This window comes from Epinephelus lanceolatus, chromosome 18 (genome assembly GCF_041903045.1).
Source record: "Epinephelus lanceolatus isolate andai-2023 chromosome 18, ASM4190304v1, whole genome shotgun sequence".
Lineage (NCBI taxonomy): Eukaryota > Metazoa > Chordata > Actinopteri > Perciformes > Serranidae > Epinephelus > Epinephelus lanceolatus.
The window spans coordinates 33,946,301-33,968,862 of record NC_135751.1 but is presented as its reverse complement, the minus strand read 5'-3'; the positions used below and the strand labels follow the sequence as shown (position 1 = coordinate 33,968,862).

Below are 22,562 nucleotides of genomic sequence, written 5' to 3'. Positions count from 1 at the left end.
TACTTAAGGAAACCCCAGACCGTTGTACAAAAGACCTTAGCAACCAAAGCAAGGTAAAACAAAACTTAAGGGACCTCTGACTCTATTTTAACTGCAACGTGACCGAGGCTATGGTGATGAGTGAAAAAAACTAACACACCTCGAGAAAAGTGTTCTACACCCAGGAGAACTTGATGGATACACTTTAGATTTGACTCCTACAATCGTTTTGTTTTTGGGGATCAAATTTACTTTGTAGTATGAGCTTTCAATGACCGTATTCCTCCAGAAGTTTGATCTTTACCTCCTCTGGCCAATATGGTTTTCTTGTTTTCTCTTTTTCTTCTGCCATTTTTTCACTCTCTAACTTCAACTTTGTGAGACAATAACAGGCGTCACAAGCATGAGTCCAAGCAAACAAACAATGTCCATGGAAACTTTTACTGCTGTAAAATCTCTTTCAACTCAGTAAATGAGTTAATGTTTTTCCTTAACTAAGGAAACCTTTTAAAGGGATTCTGTGCAACTGTGTAAATCCCTCAGCTAAGGAGAAATTAAGCCTTAAGTGTCATGCTTAAGGAGAAAACTAAAGGTGTTTTGTGCAACTGGTCCCAGGTCTATGCTAGCCTAATTTAGGATTCTTAATATGGGAAATCCCGTAGTTAGGGTAATTCTGTAATGGCTAACTATCTCAGGATTTTCCTAGATGTAGTTTAGGATGGTGTAACACTGTAATACCAAAGAATACATTTTTATCATTAAAGACCTCGTTCATCCACCAGAATTTTACATTTGCAGACGATGGCTGTGACCAGAGACTAATAACACTCAAATATTTCAGTAAGGGGGCAAGTTGTGGTTGCATTATGTCTACACTCTCCAAACAATGTATTTGTCCATGTTGTATTTATCCATTTAACAGACTAAATTTGAGTGCTAATTGCACAAGATGCTCTGTTTGCACAAAAAAAACCCTGTTACAGTCTCTCTCTGATCGTGCTGCATATGTTGCAGTGATTAACAACAGAAATCAGCTACAAAATCTAAACATACATGCAATATAAGAGCAAATAAATGGCACAATATCCTGAAGTGCTCATTAATCATATGAACAAACAGTTTGCCAGCTGTCAGCTGAAAAAAACTGGTTTATCGTCTTCTCTGGGCCTAATAAAGAGGACAGGAAGTGCTGTTGCCAGCATGCACCGGTGGCTCAGCAGGCCAGGTCACATGCCACAATGTCGTAGGTTTGAGTCTGACTCACAGCCACTGATACACGACATTACTGCTTCCCCCTCCACCCACTTCTCCAGTTACAACATACGACTCATCTCCATGTTGCTAAACTATGGCTGTTAAATACTGTCTGGACTATGGATGTTAAACAACTAGTTTGGACAGATATTCTTGTCACAGTATTGAAGTATACACAATTATACAAATACAAGTGTGAAGAATACCAATTATAAGGGATGGATATGTCCATTGATAAGAACTCTGTTATAATTTTGTTACTGTTATTGTATTTATAACACAGTATGTATGAGTGGTTCGGAAACTGGTGTTTTAAACCATTGAATTTTGTGAGGAAATCTGCAGCTGATTTTACTGAATCAGGAATTGTTTACTTTGTATGTAAGTACACAAGAATCCCATAAATTCATGGTCTTACTTTCTAATTAAAGTCTTTTAACCAAGGTAAAACGAAAACATTTAATCATCTTTATTTTCTGGTAAAGAATCTATAGTAAAGTACATTATACTACTACTGTCGATAGTAGAAAATAATTTATGGTTAAAAGGTACTGGGGGATAATAGAAACACCTCTCTAAGACAGCCTTAAATACCCTCATAAAGGTGGTATTGCAAAGGATGTGATTGCACAACACAGTCTCACAGAAATATGTGAAAAGGACATGACCTCTTAACAAAGCCTTGAAATGTGACATGAAATGTGTTAAAATTCCATGTTGGCAAAATAAACAGTGCAAATGCAAAGTCAGTTCACAGTTTAGCTGTGAAGCAGTTGCAGGTTGGTTAAGTTAAGAGAAAGATAAACACTTTTAGAGAGGTTTAGAGAGCAAAACAAAATATTTGGTTAAGTTAAGGTAAAGAAAAACACTTAGAGAGGTTTAGAAAGGTTAAGAGAGCAAAATAAAAAACTTGGTTAAGTTAAGGGAAAGAAAACTGTCAGAGAGGTTTAGATGAGTTAAGAGAGCAAAAAAAAAAACTTGGTTAAGTTAAGGGAAAGAAAAATACAATCGGAGAGGTTTAGTGTGCGAAAAAAACTTGGTTAAGTCGCATGTTGTTTGAGTTAAAAGAAAGAAAAACACTTTTAGAGAGGTTTACAGAGCAAAGAAATACTTAGTTAAGTTGCCAGTTGGTTAAGTTAAGGGAAAGAAAAACACTATCAGAGAGGTGTAGATGGGTTAAGAGAGCAAAAAAAAAAAAAAAAAAAAAAACTTAGTTAAGTTAAGGGAAAGAAAGACATTATCAGAGAGGTTTAGATGGATTAAGAGAGCAAAAACAAAACTTGGTTAAGTTAAGGGGAAAAAAATACAATGGGAGAGGTTTAGTGTGCGAAAAAAAACAACTTGGTTAAGTTGCATGTTGTTTGAGTTAAAAGAAAGAAAAACACTTTTAGAAAGGTTTAGAGAGCAAAGAAATACTTAGTTAAGTTGCTGGTTGGTTAAGTTAAGGGAACACTATTAGAGAAGTGTAGATGGGTTAAGAGAGCAAAAAAAAGCAACTTGGTTAAGTTAAGGGGAAAAAACACTATCAGAGAGGTTTAGTTTGCAAAAAAAAAAAAAAACTTGGTTAAGTTAAATCGCAGGTTGGTGAGGGTAAGGGAAAAAACAATTTTAGAAAGGTTTAGAGAGCAAAAAAACATGGTTAAGTCGCAGGTTGGTTAAGTTGAGGGAAAGAAAAACACTTTTAGAGAGGTTTAGAGAGCAAAAAAGTCACAGGTTGGTTAAGTTCAGAGAAAGAAATACACTTTAAGACAGGTTTAGAGGGGTTTAGAGAACAAAAAAAATTTGGTTAAACTTGGTAAAAACACTTTTACAGAGGTTTAGAGAAAAAAAAAACTTGATTAAGTAAAGGGAAAGAAAAACACGTTTAGAGAAGTTTAGATGGGTTTAGAGAGCCAAAAAAATAAATAAATAACTTGGTTAAGTTAAGGGAAAGTAAAACACTTTTACAGAGGTTTAGAGGCGTTTAGAGAGCAAAAAATACTTGGTTAAGGGAAAGAAAAACACTATCAGAGAGGTTTAGTGTCCGAAAAAAAAAAAACTTGGTTAAGCTAAGTCCCAGGTTGGTAAGGGTAAGGGAAAAAACAAGTTTAGAGAGGTTTAGACAGCAATAAAAATACATGGTTAAGTCGCAGGTTAAGAGAAAGAAATACACTTTAAGACAAGTTTAGAGGGGTTTAGACAGCAAAAAAATACTTAGTTAAGTTAGGGGAAGTAAAACACGTTTACAGAGGTTTAGAGGGGTTTAGAGAGCAACAATAAATAAATACTTGGCGAAGTTAAGGAAAAGAAAAACATTCTTAGAGAAGTTTAGATGGTTTTAGAGAGCATAAAAAAAATACATGGTTAAGTTGCAGGTTGGTTAAGTTAAGAGGAAGAAATACACTTTAAGACAGGTTTAGAGGGGTTTAGAGAGCAAAAAAACTTGGTTAAGTTAAGGGAAAGTAAATCACTTACAGAGGTTAAGAGGGGTTTGGAGAGCAAAAACAAAACTTGGTTAAGTTAAGGGAAAGTAAAACACTTTTACAGAGGTTAAGAGGGGTTTGGAGAGCAAAATAAAAAAAACTTGGTTAAGTTAAGGGGGAGAAGTTTACAGAGAAAAAAAACGTGATTAAGTTAAGGGAAAGAAAAACACTTAGTTTAGAGAAGTTTAGATGGGTTTAGAGAGCCAAAAAAATAAAAAATAAATAACTTGCTTAAGTTAAGGGAAAGAAAAACACTTTTACAGAGGTTTAGAGGTGTTTAGAGAGCAAAAAATACTTAGTTAAGTTGAGGAAAAGACTGTGGTTTTAGTTAAAATAACTAAAAGCGGTCTGTAAGTGACATAAACTTACATTGCAATGTTTAGAATTCATGTCAGTGTTATATATATCTATGAGACCTGACTGTACTGCAATACACTGTCAGGTGTTCTTGTTATTTTGTCCACCCCCCTGATAGCAGATATGACTTCAGAGAGTCGGAATGGAAGTATGCAGAGATGATTGAGTGCAGAGTTATGCAAACCTGTGTTGTCTGTGTGCCATTTGATTGACATGGTGAGTTTTATCAGAGAAGAACACAACATGAGTTTCAGTGTGTGTGTGTGTGTGTGTGTGTGTGTGTGTGTGTGTGTGTGTGTGTGTTACTTTGATCCCTTCAGCCGCACCTTACTGAAGCATTGTGTTCATGTATGGCAGGCAGGAGAAAAGCTTTAATGCACCATTAGTGCAGGGATGTTTAGTTTGTAAATCCATTGTGCTTGTACACAGTCAGTACAATGAAATGCAGCCTACACAGTGCATCTCAATAAGAGCAGGAGAAAAAGCCCCTTTTTTCAGTATGAAACAAAAGATAAAGGGATGTGACGTTTAATTTCTGAGCTCAAGTGACAGTATATATTTCTCACTGGATTACTGGTCAGACATAGATGGTGTTGTTTTCTCCAGCAGCTACAGTGGAGTTAATAAAGAGTCCCGCCACCAGATTTCAGATTGATGTCTTGGTGCAAGTTGCAAACGCTGCTTGACTATGGGGTGCCGAATGTAAACATTTGGGTACATCTTTATTTTGAATATTTAGCACACTTTCCTCACATTATGCTAATTTTTCCTCATATTTATGCAAGTAAACATATGTTATTGTTAAAATTCTTATATGTAAAAAAAAAAAGAAAAAAAAAGTTAAATCTAAGTGTTAATTGTTAAATCTAAATAGGCTATTAAATTTAGATCTAAATGTTAGATCTGTATATAAATGTTAAATATAAATGTTATATTTAAATCTAAATAGTAAATCTAAATAATAAGTGAAATATTGAATTCAGATTTAACATTTAGATTTAGTACTTAGAGATAGATTTACTATTAGATTTTAACATTTTTTAACATTTATTCTTTTACGTATAAATATTGTTAACAATTGCATATAATATGTTAAATATAAATATTAAATCCAAATCTAAATATTTAAAGTGTTAAATTTGTATTTAATATTTCAATTTTGAGTTAATGTTTAGATTAACTATTCAGATTCAAAATTTAACATTAATATTTAACTTTTTTTATTTATAAACCTATTGTTAATATTTGCACACATTCATTTAACTTTTTTTTTTTACATATAAACATTTTGTAAACAATTGCATATAACATTAAATTCAGATTTAACATTTAAATTTAATACTTAGAGTTAGACTTACTATTTAAATTTAAACATTTTAATTTTTAACATATGATTTTAACATTTATTCTTTTACTTATAAGTATACTGTTAAAAACTGCATTTAATATGTTAAATATAAATGTTAAACCGGAATCTAAATACCTATTTTAAGTGTTAAATTTCAATGTAATATTCCATTTCTGGCATAACTTTTAGATTAACTACTCAGATTCAATATTTAACATTTACATTTAACTTTTTTTGATATATAAACATATTAATATTTGCACATAACACATTATTTTACCTGAATTTCTGTCTTAAATGAGGAAAGTCTGGTAAATATTCACAATATATCCACGAAAAAATTGCAACCAAATTTTATAATCAATAATGAATAGAAGCTTCTGAAATTTTGTCTCTTTGTATTCGGTCTGACAGTAATCCACTTTTTATTTTTATTTTTTACTGTTTTTGTATTTGAACTTTATGTATTTAATTTCCTGTTTTGTTTTTGTTTTTTGCGCATATGTGTGTGGGTAATTTATTTCATTTTTTCCTATTCTTTTTTCAATTCTTACTCTAATATTACTGTACAGGAAGGTTAAAATACTGAAAGAAGGACAACTGATTTTGAACCTTGAATATGAAATGGAATCAAAGATATTTTTCTATGACATCAAAATTAGGAAAGCATACTTTAAAATCCAAATCTGTACTGCGACTGTTGTTGTATTTCTGTTTAACACATATCAAGAGTCAGTTCTGACGTATCACTGGGTGACACATCTATTCACATAATTTCTCACTTAAGAAAAAAGAAGCTTTAGAATGATACATGAAATAATATGATGACAATAAAAAGTTTTGTTTTTTTTTGTTTGTTTTGTTTATTGTCAGCTATTGTGTCAGCCATTTTGTCTGCTCATATCCAGGCTAATAATAACTTTAATTTACTCTTCCAAATGTCCTTGCTGGAGTCTTTTTATTACAACAATGAATAATTTTAGCAGAACACATTTTCTCTATGATCAGCTTGCTGCTAATGGTACCCAGCTGTCTTGAGCTAATGTGTGGATAATACAACAAGAAGTAGCTAATTATTGAATGACTGTTGGGATATTTGTTGTTAATTTAACTCTTTCTACTTTTAAAAGAAACTATTAAGGAGAAAAATGCCTTAAGGTCGGCCGAGCTTGTCCTCAACATCAGGTCACCATTAAAGCAGCTTGTCAGACAGGACACATTCCTGACATCACTGCTTATAATACTACACTACGATAAAGGTGATAGTCATCGACACACACATATGACCCACTGCCAAAAGATACATGTTGCACTGGTGGATTTGCATCTCGTAAGGTATTTAGATATGTGCGTTCGGTGCAGTTAAAGTGTTTGTATTTTAGTTCTTGAATTTTCTTGTTAATCATATTTGTGATTTTTTATGTGAAAATGCACTTTTGTTTGTTTATTTGTTTAAGAAAACAAAATCATTAAGTCCCAGCAACACCAGGACAAAAAGGGTTATATCTTTTACAGTGTGATTTAATGTGTGAAAATAATTTGACTTAAACATCAACTCTTGAAAATGATAAAAAAAAAACTAACAAACGTTAACAGAAATCTGAGTGACATTAAACATGAATCTGCAAGCAATCTTAATAAAACAGGAGTTGAATTTTTATGTTGTCCTCCGGATTAAAGGGTAAGACAACTAAGAAACAGACGAGCAGGTAAACAGGTGCGTAGATAGACAGATAAGGAAATAAGGAAGACAGGATAAGCGAAAGAGGTAGAAAGAGATAGACACATCGAGTCATCAGTGGATAAACACAGACACAAACACTCTCTCAGCTTCTTCTTCCGTTCTCTCAGTATTTATATACCTGCTGAGTCAGAGGCTATTTTTATACCTCTGATTATATCCTCCTCCTCCTGTCCGTCCCCTGATCAGCCTCCATCACTCCCTCAACACCTGTCTGCAGTAGATGACCTTTTTGTTGCAAGTGTTTTACCACTATAAAAAAATATTCAACATTGTAGTCATAAGTAATCATTTGTGGTTTTGTTTATATTAGAAATATCAGTGTTTCGAGTTAAGTGCTCCCTAATGTGTGATGCTTCTTATAATTTTAGGACTTCTGTATCGGCTGTCTTTATTCTGCATCGTCTCATTTCACTTCTATAAATAACCACGTCGTAATGACAACTGCTTATTATGTTGAGCCGGCTCAGTAGCAACGCCAACAAATGAATGGTTAATCAACCGTGATGCTCCGCCGTCCTCGTTTATTTTCTCAAACTGAACATTTCACAATAAAAGCTTCACTTCCTGTTCATTTGTCGCATACGTACAGTAGCTGCACAGCACCAATGTAAAGATTCACAGAGGTCAAATAAACAGGGGCAAAGCAACCTTACATATTTAACAACCTTTTTTAACATTACACTGAAACATATTTCTTTCTATATTGCAGTAAGTCACAGCATCTAACAATAAAACAAACTTATCACTCATAAATGGTGCTAACACTACAAGTGAATGTTTTTTTTTTTTATTCAAACAATAACCATATTCTTCTTGCTTGATGCCCTTGTCTATAAATTTGCCAAAAACAAAGTCAGCACCTCAGCAAAAGAATAAATTCATGTGTTAATATTTTGGGTAAATTTATGTTCAGTCAATGGGCTAACAAATCTACTGATATGTTTCAGCATCAAGCTCATATCATCTGCTTTTTTAAAAGGACATGTAATGTGATAACCAATCAGAGACAATCCTCTACTGCCCAATGAAAAATAAAAGACAAGAAAATACGAATTAAATATATCTATGTATACAAATATGTCTGTGTTTCTACTTAAATAACATAGTGTACCACAAGGCTCAATACTAGAACCACTCACAAGCTTTAAAATGAAGCCCAGTGCCAAAAACTGCAGTTCTTTGAACGGCAACTTGAGGTTGGCTCCAAAAGCCAGTCGGTCCCCATAGACCTTCATTTTAAAATGCCCAGGAAAGTTGTTTGTTTACTAGTAGTTTTATAGTTTGTTTGTTTGTTGCACTTTTGCAAGTTGTATGGAAATGACATACTTCCAAATATTCCTAAATTTTGTGGAAAACGAGTTGGTGCAATAAATCGGATGTGGAAATGCTTTGCCAGATAGGTTCTGACGTGGCAAACATTTAACTCACATGACTGACCAGCTTCCTCTGCTGTCAGCTTTTTCTAGTGCATTAGAATTGTAGCCAGTGTTTATAGGTTACACCTAAACTTATCCACATTTGGGCATCACAGCCACATTCACACATTCTGCTTTTACCTTTCACAATAAAAGCCAAACTTAAATTCACTCAAAGCACCTCACTACTTGTCTTTGTCTCTGGACAGCATGAAACATGACCAATAACAATTTTTGCAACATCTTAAAAGTATGTTTAAAATGTAATGGAAACACGACTACTGGCACAGAAAGAATTAGACTTTGATATGTTCCCCCTGGTCTCTTATTCACTTTAAACAAGCTATGACTGGCCTCCAGGTTGTTTAAGCACAGTAAGAAAGCCCCATAGCTTTATCGATAACCTGTCAGGCTCTCTGGGGCTCTGCTCCAAGCTACATCTCACATTTTTTAAATACCTTTGAAATCAGAAAGTGTCTTTAAGGCTTTGAGCATCACTTCTCCTGTCAGCTTCTGTTAAAAAGATAAAAGACTAAATAATAGAGGTGATGGATCACTGCTCTGTCAGGGCAGTCAGGTTGTCTAAACTTTGTAATTCTCCACATAGTTCTGGGACCCTGAGGACATCTGGGGCCGACCTATTGACCATCCCAAGAATCTGGACAAAATGTGGTGAAACAGCGTTTTGTTATCATGCAGCACAAACCTGGATGATGTTAGACAGGCCCCGACTCTGAGCACGAGATAATAACATTCCTTTTTTACTCTGCCTGCTCCACCCTGTAATGCAGTCATTTTAAATAATCTTTTTTAATCTTTGCACATCTTGTCTGCACTTTTGCTATTTTTAATGGTGATTTTTAAAACTGTAAATTATTTAGTAATTAATTTTACATTTTATATTTTTTCTCTTTACTCTTTTCTGTATCCTTTGCTTTGTTTTATATATTTATGTATATTTTATATATATTATTGCTCTGTAAAGCACTTTGAATTGCCTTGTGTATAAAATGTGACATACAAATAAAGCTGCCTTGCCTAGTTAAGGTCTCAATTAAAAATGCCGTTTTACTTATTTTATTTATTTTATTTTAATTTATATTATTTTATTTTGTTTTATTTCATTTTTGCAGCTTTAACAGTGAACCTAAGCATTTTATTTCTATCCCCTTATTACTATAAATTCTACTTAATTCTATTTGACCTATTGTTGTTATTTTTACTTGTACTCATGGTTTTAAAAGTGCCACATACATAAAGCTCAATTTCATTAATATTATTATTATGAGGCACCAAATGTGAAAGTTCAATTATCATTTTCTCGTGGATATATTTTTAATATTTAGCACACTTTCCTCCTCATTTTTCTCACATTTTCAGATACAGTTACAATAAAGCAACATATTATATGGAATTATTAAAAATATGTTTAAATGTAAAAAAAAAAGTTATCTCTTCATGATAAATGTTAAATCTAAACAGTACATTTAAATGCTAAATGTAGACGTGAAATCTAAGTTTAACATTTGTAAATAATATTTAGACTTTTTTTAACTTATGAACATTTCTCAACTTTTAAAAAAAATGTTTAATTTACTTTTTAAATTATAACCTTATTATCAATTATTTAAGGCATTTTTTCACATATATTTCTATCTCAAATGTGAAGAAACTGCACTAAATATTTAAAATACATCAACTAGAAAATTGTCACATATTTTCTACATTTGGTACTCCATATATTAACTCCTTCTAATCTCAGTAGAACCAACAAAAATGTAATTATGTGTGTTTTATCTTTAACTGGAATAACTGGAAAAATGTATGAATTATTATTCTTAGCTTTTGCAATAGTATCAGCGTTAATATTGTGACATAGCTATTAAGAAGGAAAGGGATCAACCCTGGCTCTGTAATCACTCAAAAATGTCCTAGTTTATACAAAACATCATAACATACACACACATACACGCACACCCACCTCGGGCTTTTTACGGAATGTAAAACTCTCTAGGGATTGGTCTATTCTCTGGAATGTTGTTCATCAGGCCCATCGAAACACATGCTCACACTGACACAAACAACACACGGTGCCACCTCTCCCAGTTGACATCATTAGCAGAGGCAACACCCCACACTCTAACACACCTTTATCACTCCAACTGAGGTGCTGTGGGGTGAAGGGAAAATTGATGTAGATGATGTAGCCTCCTTATTTGATCTCTACTGCAGAAATAAAAAACCCACCATAGTTTTGAATGTGTACTTGTGCAGCGTTAGTGTGTAATGCTAAAAGGACTGTACGGTTGACGCAGTCTGCTTCTAGAAATGGACTGTGTTAATAGTTCATTGATTCCAATCCTTACTCATGATAGAATTTTATTTTCCAGCCTCCCTCAACATACATGTACGGTGTGCGTAGGTAAGGCACCCAACCCCCAGCAGTACTTGTGATCCAGTGACCAACAGCAGAAAAATGTAGTCCAACTGGCCTGCTCCCAGCTGACTGAAGTAAATGCATATCTTCCCAGACATCTTTTGAGATTAAATTCAATGACGTTAACATTCCAAAAGGAAGTTTTTATATTCCAAATGAAACTAAATGTGCCCTGCTCAGAGAGGCGAAGTGGAAACAAAAGGCATACCTTGACATTATGTCGTCATTGAGCTGTGTGCAGTTCATCTCAAGTCAAACACTATTTGTAGAGCGCATTCAAGAACAACCGCAGTTGACCAAAGTGAACAGTCATAACATACTGTAAAGAAAAGAGGTGGGTCTCTACTAGTGACTTAGGGTGCTTTCACACCTGCCCTGTTTGGTTTGGTTCAATCAAATTCAAGTTCGTTAGCCCCCTAAATGCGGATCGTTTGGGCAGGTGTGAACACAGCAATCACACTCAGGTGTGCACCAAAACAACCAGACTGAGACCTTCTTGAAGAGGTGGTCTCAGTCTGGTTACAAACGAACTCTGGTGCGGTTCATTTGTGGTGAGAATGTGTTCCGACCTGGATGTGAACCAACTGCAGTCACATGACACATTGTTTGGGTTAAACATGAGCATGTTACAGTCCTGGAGGATTATTAATGTGCACCTCCTCCTGTACTGCCTTAATATGCACATTCAGCACATCCAGTGCATCAAAACATTGTTTTCTAGTTGGAGCCGCGCCTCTTTTTCAAACTGTATGGTTTGACTAAAATGAACAATGACAGCAATATAGTCCACGATGAGCAGCGCTAAAATCAACCTGCGTAGTTGTCCCTCCATTGTGACATTAGAAAGTGTCACATTTATCTTGCAAGTGTACTCTTCTTCAACGTTTGCTTTACTTCCTCGATTTTTCCCACATGGAAATTCTGACCAACAAGAGCAGCTTTCTCACACAAAGCATTTGATCTGGTCCGCTTGTAAATGCTGCCGTGAGAACACGAACCAACTCTAGGTAATTTTGCACCTTTGTAATAAATGAAGTCCCTGATTCAGACCAAAGCAAGACAACTCTAGGTCTGAAAGCACCCTTAAAGGTTTCTAATGTTGGAGCCGTTTAGCTCAGGGGCAGCCACGGCAAAGGCTCGGCCATTGCTTTTTTTTGTGCCTACATCCAGGAGCATCTGATCAGTCGGCCTCAGTGCTTTATACAGATACACATCTCAACACTGCATCATTCACCACCTCCTCGTCACCTGTTGTCTACTATAGTAAACAATGTCAAGCATTAGTTTGATTTGTATACTGTATGTCCTTTGTGTAATTGTGTTTGGGATTTAGTTCCATAAAGTTTGTTTGCAGCATCATTATAAACAAAAGTTTGAAAAGAGCAAAATTAAATATTCATCTAAAGCATCATGTCAGTCTTTAAGAAATGGTTTGGCATTTTGAGAAATACACTGAGTTGCTTTTTGACGTTGAGCCAGATATGAAGGTTGATACTGCTCTGATACCTGTCCAGTAGGCAATACAGGTACAGCCAGCAGCTGCAATATTAATTTAGCACACAGACTGGAAACAGGCTCACCAAGTAACATGTTGTATCTTGTTCTGTATTTGTATTCATACAAAACCCAGAGTGTAAAATAGCTGTTTTGTAGTTCATTTACTGCACTGTTTCTTTGCCAGGATCAGCCAGCAAGTCATTGAATCTCCGCTGGATGCCTGGCAACTGGTCGAAGCAAAATAAAGAGCCTGACATAAAAGCCCACCAAATAGTTTTCATTAGTTTATAGTCACCTGAAAATAAGAATCATTGTGTTTTCATTACCTTAGAATGAGCTGTTTGTATCTATCTATCTTTCTACAGTAGCCATGAACAGGCAGATCAAGCAATAACTCTGGACAATGTCATTTGCCTTTCTGTCTTGGCTACTGTAGTTCTACATTCTTGGTACATGAAAGAAGTTTTGGTTCTGCAACCTCACTGCTAGATGCCACTAAATCTTAAACACTGGACCGTAAATTTGTGAGCTTTAGAGGTGCTGGTTGGTGAATTTTATTTCCGCTGGACATATCATGGTGAGCTGTTTTCCAACGTTTTTAGTCTTTATGCTAAGCAAAGCGAACCAGCTGGTGCCTGTAGCCTTACATTGAATGGACAGATATGTGAGTGGTATCAATCTTTTCTGCAAGACAACAAATAAACACATCACCAAAAATGTCAAACTTTAGCTTCAACTACGGTTTTCCAACTCAGGGACCTGAATCAAAGAGAAGAGCTCCACAACCCTGCCAGATTTGGGGTCACCAACTGTCCAGTGTGACACCAAATTGTTTTCCCATTTCCACATGTCTTTTTAAAATAAGAGTCAAACTGAAATAAACTTTATGTCTCCAATGTTGTGTCTCTGATAATTAATTTAAACAAGAATTACATGTAGTTTGCGTACAGAACGCAGAGGAGAAGAGGAGGAGTGCGGGACTGCACATTTCTGTTCTCTGGGTTTCTTAAACAATATTTAAAGGTTATTTAGAGGATAATTATAAAAAATAGCGGGTGAATGAGGAGAGGAGGAGACGAAATTGAGAAGAAGAGAGCAAAGGAAAGGATTGGAGGAGTGGAGAGGAGAGGAAAGGAGAGGAGAGGAGAGGAGAGGAGAGGAGAGGAGAGAGCATGTTGAACACCTGGGATGTTGACAGTATTATTGGCTACGGACACCTAGTTGCTTGCCTTTGCCATGATGTTATATACACCTTGGTGTAAATAGTACCAAGTTTGAATAAATTGCCTCAAGGTGATCCTGAGATATTATGTTCACAATAATGAGACGGACAAAGTCATGGTGACCTTGACCTTTGTCCTATGACCACCATGGTTGAGTCCAAGTGGACATTTTTGCCAAATTGGAAGAAATTCCCTCAAGGCGTTCTTGAGATATCACATTCACAAGAATGAGATGGAAACAAGGTCACATTCACCTTGACCTTTGACCACCACAATCGAAACAGGTTATCGTTGAGTCCAAGTGAATGTTGTGCCAAATTTGTGCCAAATTTGAAAAAAAAAAAAAAGCCTCAAGGTGAGGTTCACAAGAATGAGACAGGCAAGGTCACAGTGACCTTGACAATTGACCCATGACGACCATCATGAAGTTCAAGTGGACCTTTTTGCCAAATTGGAAGAATTTTCCTCAAGGTGTTTGTGAGATAGCGTATCAAAATAATGAGATGGATGTAAGGTCACAAAGACATTGACCTTTGACTATTAAAAACAAATCAGTTAATCGTTGAGTACAAGAAAACATTTGCGCCAAATGTTAAACAAATTCACTCAAGATGTTCTTGAGATATCACATTCACAATAATGAGACAGACAAGGTCACCGTGACCTTGACCTTTGACCTAGGGCCACCATGGTTGGGTCCAAGTGGACATTTGTGTCAAATTTCAAGAAATTCCCTCAAAGTGTTTTTGGGATATCATGTTTACAAGAATGAGACAAGACAGACAGACCTTGACCTTTGACCTACGACCACCGAAATCTAATCAGTTACTAGTTGAGTCTAATGGGATATTTGTGCGAACTCTGGGAGGAATAAATGTATGTACAGATGGACGGACAACCTAAAAACATAATGCCTCTGGCTATGGCAATTGCTGGTGCAGAGGCATATCAGCTATGCCTTTCTGGGTTGATTTTTAAGAATCTTGGGCCAAGGACGGACCAATTTAATTTTGGAATGGATCTGAATCACGCGGCGAATACAGAAATAATTTTTCATTTTGGTCAGCATTGAGAGATGGGGCATTTGGCCTTGGTGGAGGTCTGTGCTCTCTGAGTGTCCTTTGCGTTCAGTCGTGTAATTCTGTTCCATGCTAGCAAATACACTGAATTCTGACTTCTGTTTTGGGAAATGTGTCAAAATGTAAGTGCATATTACCACAAGTAAACTCATGTCACTCAAATGTTACAGTCACATGCCAGGTCAAAAACTATGATCAGCTCGAGCATGTGTCAGGTCAAGTAGTCTGCTTTAGGAATACAAATCAGCAGGAGGGAAACTGGTTAAGAGAGTGACACACATACACACACTCAATAATCTCCCAGAAACAAAGAACACGTTAAGAGGACGATCAGTACAGTGTTTGAAAGTTACACCTAAACCAGTGAGTGACTCATTCACGTCTTTGTTGGTGAGGGTAGGGCCGTGGGCGTGTGCAGGGAGGGGCTTGTAAAGGTACAGGTGAGACAGGTGGACATCAAAGTGACAGTCTGTTTGGACTCTACATCAGCAGCAGCATCACACATCCTTGGATACAGACTTGACACTTCGCCAAGGTAAGACTGTCAGAGGTTAATATGGAGTTTGGATAAAAGAGGTTTAACTTCACGGCTTTTGTGTTTCTCAAGTTTGTAAGACAGGAGTTAAATTTATTAGTTAGGTTTGATGCCAATCAACGATACATTAGATGCACAGGCGGGAAAGAATTGGAAGTTATTAGAAAGTTGAGATAAAAGAAACATGCTATCCAGCATCAATATATTTAGTTTCTCAAGACAGGACAGATATTCAGCTTTACCTTTAAATCTCACATTAAATCACTGTTAATGAATCTGTTGCTGTTGGAACATGATGACAGACACAACTGGTTTTATCGGCTCCAGCTCAGCCTGCAGGAATATGTTCAGACAGGAAGTTATCTTAATTTTAGTGTTTTTTCCTGGTCACTTTAAGTGTTGTCTGCCTCCTTTTTCTTCACGTCTGTGTTTGTGTATTTTTAAATTCCTTCTTACAATAATTCGTTGGTTTGGTTTCGAGGTTTTGAGCAGTATGTGAAGCCATGGGTGTAGCCCAGGTTGCATGCAGCTCTTGCTCCGTGGCTCCGGTATTTCCAGATTTAAAGTGATCGTGCCATTCAGCTGAACTATTATTAGGATGTTAAGCTCCTTGTACATGTATGTGTGTATCTCTTGTCATTCCTGCTGCAGGGTCGGCTGTCAAATCATTTAAACAAAACTTCGCACAACACTTCAAAAACAGATTCTAGTCTAGTTTTAGTTCTAGTTTTTGCCGTAGTTCTGGCAGTAGCAGCTTAATAAAGCCCCCTTTCTACTGCACAAAAAAAACGCTAACAGCCGCTAACATCTGGGTCATTAATGTGATGGGAAAGGTTACACTCAGCTTTCACACCTGGGTCAAATGACTGCAGTCGCCATGGGTATTTGTCGGCTCTGATTTGCATTGACTGAAACACAACACCCGGCACTAAGTAATCAGCATAAAGTTTTCACTGGCCTCCATGCTGCTTTCTACTGCTACTAACCTGTTTCCAGGCATCGAACGTGACACCGTGGCATACTTGTTTGCAGAAGAAGTGTGTACTCAGCTCTGGTGTCCTGGCAATGGGAAAGGAGTCTATCGTCCATTTTTAGCAGGTTTACCCGTGTTCAAAAAACCTGCATACATGTGCTTATTTTAGCGGAAAAGAGGGATAACAGTGGCATCAAGATAAAATATGTTTTCAATACACTACTTGTGTATTTGATGGTGTCAGATTAAGAGAAAGAAGGCTGTAATGCTTTAAATAAAACCAATGATGTGATTATTTTTGTAAGGGTGGTGCTGAGACAATAATGTCTTGTAAAAAATGTCAAGGTCAGGGAGAGGCAAGGCGGTACACAGAATTAAGAAAAACTCTTCTCCAAAACATCTGACATATTCAAAATAAACAAAAACTGAGACTCTGAATCTGATAGTTGACTGACTGGTTACTTACACTGCCCAGTATTGTGTGCCGACCTTTATTTTGGGGGATTTTTTTGCATGTTTTTGGCTGATTTGGGGTCAAATCAGATTCAAGGTCAGACACTGAAAATCAGAGACTTTCAGTTGAACTCTTGAGCTCTGAACAAGTTCAAATTGTTCTCAACAGCTGTTGGATTGACCCCATGTCTTTCTCTTAAATGATAATAAGTAGTTGATTGGGTAATTTCCACTTCTAAATTACCCCCTCATCAGCTGATCATTAAAACACATCATGAGGGTAAACATGAGAACATTCCTTCCTCGCTCTCACACAGAGACAAAAAGGAAAAGAGTCAGGTTTGACAAGCACAGATGGCACATACAATAAGGCCTCAGCTGTGACTCAGAAGTCACTCGGGGTGTTCACCTGCCTAAATAAAAAAATCATCCTGCTTAGAATCAGACAGAGCGAGTTTCACTGAACTCAACATCAGCAATCTGTTCTCTGGAAAGACCACCAGCAGATGTGAGAATCACCTAAAGGTCTAAACTGGCAGGTGTCTGTTTTATATTTTTCACTCATCCACTTGCTTTGGGATGTTTCTTACTGTATATACTTCATACCTGGCTTATTAACTGGGCCATTTTTTCTCCATCAGTCACACTCAAAAATTCCAGTATCGGCAGGATGAATTTAAGAAACTAGTTAGCACATTAAAAGCACAACCCAATGTTGAAAGAACAAATGATATTTGCCATGTGCTTGCAAACAAAAACACAAACACATATGAACCATTTCTTCACCACTCACTCACAGACAGACAGACAGACAGACAGACAGAATGTTGCATTTATCCATCTTATTCGTGACGATGCTACTGTAGAAATGATTATGGGTGCAACTTCCAGTGAGACACAGCAGACATTTTGACTTGTCATAATAGGAAGAGCATGGGTGTATATGATAACATTAATGATGGCTGCATTCCACTTATGGGAGGTCCTGGCATTGTGTATGTTGGCTCACTGAGACATTTAATGGAACTGAGCCATCATTAATGTCAGTTTCACCTGTGATTTTCCCACTATGACAATGACAATGCCTGTGTGAAAAAGTCTATCCTATTTACACACTATAGTTAATCCCAGAGGCTAATCTTAGTAGCTAACAGCAGTTATTTTTGAAAGTAATTTGCCTTCAGTTTAGCAAAGTCCTCTTTGTTTCCAACAGATATCTAACTAACATTAAATTAGCAATTTCTAAAATGTCCTAATGGAGCTCTGATACATGTTGTGCTGTCTGCGTCTGTAACAGACTGAGCTAAATTGTTGGTTCAACATCAGCGTTGAACATGCAGCCAGAACAAAAAGGGATAGTTCCTGTAGGCAAAGGTACAGTTCAGGGTCAAGATCAAGATCAAGATTGACTAATGCCAGTTCTGGCTTTATCTGCCATTACTTAAAAGATTTATAGACAATAGGTATGAATGAATTTTCGGATCTGTTCAGTCTGCAACGCGGCACTCTAAATCTCCTACCAAAGAGCAGCAGCTTGTACTCTGTATGCAAACTATGAGATGAGTCATTAACAGTCTTGTTGGCTTGACTTAGAGTAGCCTGTTCAAAAACACTCTGCATGGAAATGTGCTCTTTGACACCAATTATTTTCCATGCTGTATGGATCAATCGAAAGAGTTTGTTTTGTAACTGCACAGAGAGGTTACCGGACCAAGCTGTGATACTGTACAACAACAACAACATGACTGTCATCACCTACCTACAAAAAAGAAACAGATTGCCCCCCCACTGTATAACGTTAATACCGGAATGTCCTGTATTGAAAAATAAAATGCACTGTCCAGTACTGAATCAATACAGGACACGATTTTTCTAGTATTTTCATGGACAACTTCCTCTAATGCATACACTACGTTTTCACGTGCTTCCCATTAGGAAAAATACTGATTCCCGGTCAGCGGTGGAAGTTGTACCCATAATTCACGCAAAGCATCATGGGGGCTAGAAATAAGGTGGACAAGGCCAGCCTTGCATTCTGCAGTACAGCCAAAAAAAGCCTTAAAACATGTCAGCCATCACACCCCAGACAGTCTCATCCATGAGATTCCAACCAGGAACACTGACGAGAACCATCCAAATAATACAGTACATGTGCCGCAGCACTTTACACTAAATGTGTTTCAATAAGCAATGACAGTCATTTACATGGGAATGGGAAAGTGTTGTTGAAGTTCTGAGAAAGGTCTTAAGTATGTTTCATATGGTATTAGTTTATTTTGTCTTCACTGCTAATGAAAAGGAGGAACCATTTGTAACAACCTGTGCTCTCTCTCTGCAGCACAATGACTGACAGTGAACAACCAACACAACCCCCTTCCTACAACGGTAAACCTTTACACACCACGCTCACATATCATCATCATCATTATCATCATCAGACTGGCTCATTAACTTTTGTTTTTGTCACTCCCCCTCCTGTTTCTTCTCCTCCTTTCTTCCTCTTCTTCTTCAATTCAAGTGAAGACTTATGACGTCCACACCCCATTCACCCCTTACCAAAGACCAGATGGGAGCACAAATGTCACGCCAGGTAAACTCCCACCTGATCTTACACTTCCATCAAACCCCTTACTTTAACATAAGTCCTTTAGACTTCTTAGAACAACAGTATTCATGTCAGTTAAAATTTGAGCTACTACAACTAAATGAAATAAGGGATGCTGCTGGCCATGGTGAAATTAGTAGCTCATTGGTTAAAGAGGTATCTAATTACATACTGGAACCTCTCACTCATATACTATGACAATTTATAGAAACTTACATGGTTCCCAATGATTGTGGAAAAAAAAAAAAATTATACCTTTATTCAAAACTAGTGACCCAAATTGCCTTACAAACTATCACCCTGTATCTTTAAAAATTCATTCACACCAGAATTTCAATGCATTTAAATGAGAATACCATCTTATATGAGCACAAATATGGATTTAGGAAGTATAACTCTCCCTTTATGGAAGTCTTAAAACTCATGGACAACATACAGACATACAGCTATAAATGATAACAAATTTGTATGTGGTATATTTTTAGATATCTCTAAAGCGTTTGACACTGCTGACCATGATATTTTGTGAGCCAAATTAAAACAGCTTCAAAGGTGATACACTAAAATGGTTATCTAGTTATATGAGTGACAGGGAACAATATGTGACAATAAATGTATATGCTATATACACGTTATATAACATGGTGTACCACAGGGATCTATGTTGGGACCTCTATTATTTCTTTATAACATTAATAATTTTTCAGTAGTATGTAAATTTTCTTTTCCCATTTTGTTTGCAGATGATACCAACATTATCTTACCACATATGACTTTAAACACTCTAATAAATAACACAAATGAGAGAAAGGTGAGAGTTGCAATGAGCTCTCACTAAATGTAAAAAGAATCCAATTTTGTTATGTTTGTGTCAAGAGGCAGGAAATATGATAGGGACTATGCTAGAGTGTCAATGGATGGAAAAGACATTTTTGAAGTTTCTCACACTCATTTTTGAGGCATTCTAGTTGACAAAAATTTAATTGCACTACACATTAATTTTATTTATAACAAAATTGTGACGTCACTGAGGATCATCAGCAAATTATAAAGTCTTGTAAATGTTTCTTTTTTATTACATTTATATTGTTCCATGATTTATCCCAATTTGATTAATGGTGATATCGTTTGGGCAAATACATACCCCTCAAGTCTGCATAAACTTAATTTGGCAACTTCCTCCAATTTTATTGAGGCCTCTGTTCCACTGTTTAAGAAAATGAACTTTCTTTAAGAATATGATATATATACTCACCAGATATGTACGTATGTTCATATATATAAATATCTGTTCTTGCCTTTTTCTCTACCACCATTGTTTAGCAATGTCTTTAACTTTATTTCCAAATTTCATTCAAATAATACTAAACAGGTTAATCAGCTCCACCTTCCTTTTTACAAAACAAAACATTGCCACCACTCCCTTAGATGTTGTGGTGGACAGATTTGAAACACCAAAGTACATGTTGTCAAGAGCTCTTCATCCTTATAAAAAATGTTTTAAAAGGAAATAATTGCTACATTTATGTCATGATGTCTAATTATTTCTTGAGCTGTATATAAATATATTTTTCCCCCTTTTTCTTTTTTTCTGCATTGTTTCTTGGATTATTTTTCACTGATTACTCATTGTGCTTCCTGTTGTCATTTATCTTTTGTTGTCATTTTCCCATATAATGTTAGTTTAGTTCTTTTGTCTACTTTTTCCCCTATTATTATCATTGTCTGTTTTTAGGGAAGGTCGATCTGTACAAGCCTGTGGCTTCCTGACCTCTCCTGACACATTTCTTATTTTTTCTTTATCAGTATTTGGATTTTACACAGTTTTATGTGTGCGGAGTTTGCATGTTCTCTCCGTGTCAGTGTGGGTTCTCTCTGGGTACTCCGGCTTGCTCCCACAGTCCAAAGACATGCAGGTTGGGGATAGGTTAATTGGTGACACACCCATAGGTGTGAATGTGAGTGTGAGTGTGATTGGTTGTCTGAGTCTATGTGTCAGCCCTGTGATAGTCTGGTGACCTGTCCAGGGTGTACCCTGCCTCTCGCCCAATGTCAGCTGGGATCGGCTCCAGCCTCCCCGCGACCCTCAAGAAGATAAGGGGTTAGAAAATGGATGGATGGATAGTTAAGTAACCCTACTCATCCTATCTTTCTTTCGCCCTCCCTTCTCGTCTCCCCTACCCTCTCCCTCCATCAGTGTACACCAGCGGAGGAGGCAACCTCAATGCAGGTTTGGAATCTGGAGATGGCAAAAAGAGATTTGTTAGCTACGATGGGGCGCTGGGGGATTCTCCCGGCATGACGACCTGCACCTCCTGCCAGCAGCAGGTCATGACCAATGTCACCTACAAAGCAGGGACCTATGCCTGGCTGATGTGCCTACTCTTCATCTGCTGCGGGTGAGTGTGTGCCTCAGGGTGGTTGTCAGCCTTTTAGCATGGCCGCAATAATTTGTTTAGTCCCAGCAGACCGTCTGCAAAGGACAACAATGCTGTCTGTGCACCAGGGCTTTATTTTCAAAAACTTACAAAATTAAATATAAGATTCAGCCCTCCTCCCCACCGCAATAACTTCTGTACAGTTCATAAAAAGTGAACAACAAATCAAAACTACAAATGCTGAATGTTCAAAACAAAGCAAATTCTTATGTACAGCTGTGTGACACTAACTCTGTGTGTGTGTGTTTTGCAGGTTAGTCCTGTGCTGCTGCCTGATTCCCTTCTTCATGAACAGGTTCAAGGATGCGTACCACACGTGCCCCCGCTGCAACAAAGTGCTGCACGTTGAAAAGAGAAAATGCTGTAAATGACCAACATGAGGGCAGAAATGGAGCCATAGAAATAAGAAATAACATCATGTTACCTTTGTCTTATCAGCTGCACCATTTTTATGAAACTGACAGAGAAAGGTCGCAGTTTAAGTGTAGATTATCTCTATGGATGAGCCACTGCGTTGGCCGAAGTAAAATCAAATATCATATTATTAGCAAACAGACTGGGAGTGTGTTGTCAGAGCTTAAATATTATGTGCTCACTTTTATATTAAATTAAATCAAGCTCACCCCCATGCACCTTTTGGGAGCCATTTTATTTTTGTCTCACTCCTGCAGAAAAAAAATCTTTCCCTATTGTCCTCTTCAAAAACTTCTGCATACATTACCTTGTTAAAATGAAGGCTTGTAAATAAACTTGATCAAATACT

The 22,562-nt window shown here is 36.6% G+C and overlaps 1 protein-coding gene across 1 annotated transcript; it reads left to right on the top strand.

The window, feature by feature from the left end:
- Nucleotides 1-15,172: 15,172 nt before the first annotated feature.
- LOC117268940 (lipopolysaccharide-induced tumor necrosis factor-alpha factor homolog) lies at nt 15,173-22,562 on the top strand. Its single transcript, XM_033645723.2, has 5 exons — nt 15,173-15,330; nt 19,095-19,141; nt 19,275-19,346; nt 21,559-21,760; nt 22,053-22,562. The coding sequence occupies exons 2-5, from the start codon at nt 19,099-19,101 to the stop codon at nt 22,168-22,170; spliced, it is 435 nt and encodes a 144-aa protein (XP_033501614.1). The 5' UTR covers nt 15,173-15,330; nt 19,095-19,098; the 3' UTR covers nt 22,171-22,562.

What these genes read in the sequence shown, in the direction of transcription:
- LOC117268940 (XM_033645723.2), top strand. Translation starts at nt 19,099, where the DNA reads ATGACTGACAGTGAACAACCAACACAACCCCCTTCCTACAACG. An exon ending in ACAACCCCCTTCCTACAACG is followed by an intron (nt 19,142 to 19,274) that starts GTAAACCTTTAC and finishes CTTCAATTCAAG; the next exon opens with TGAAGACTTATGACGTCCAC. An exon ending in CTACTCTTCATCTGCTGCGG is followed by an intron (nt 21,761 to 22,052) that starts GTGAGTGTGTGC and finishes TGTGTTTTGCAG; the next exon opens with GTTAGTCCTGTGCTGCTGCC.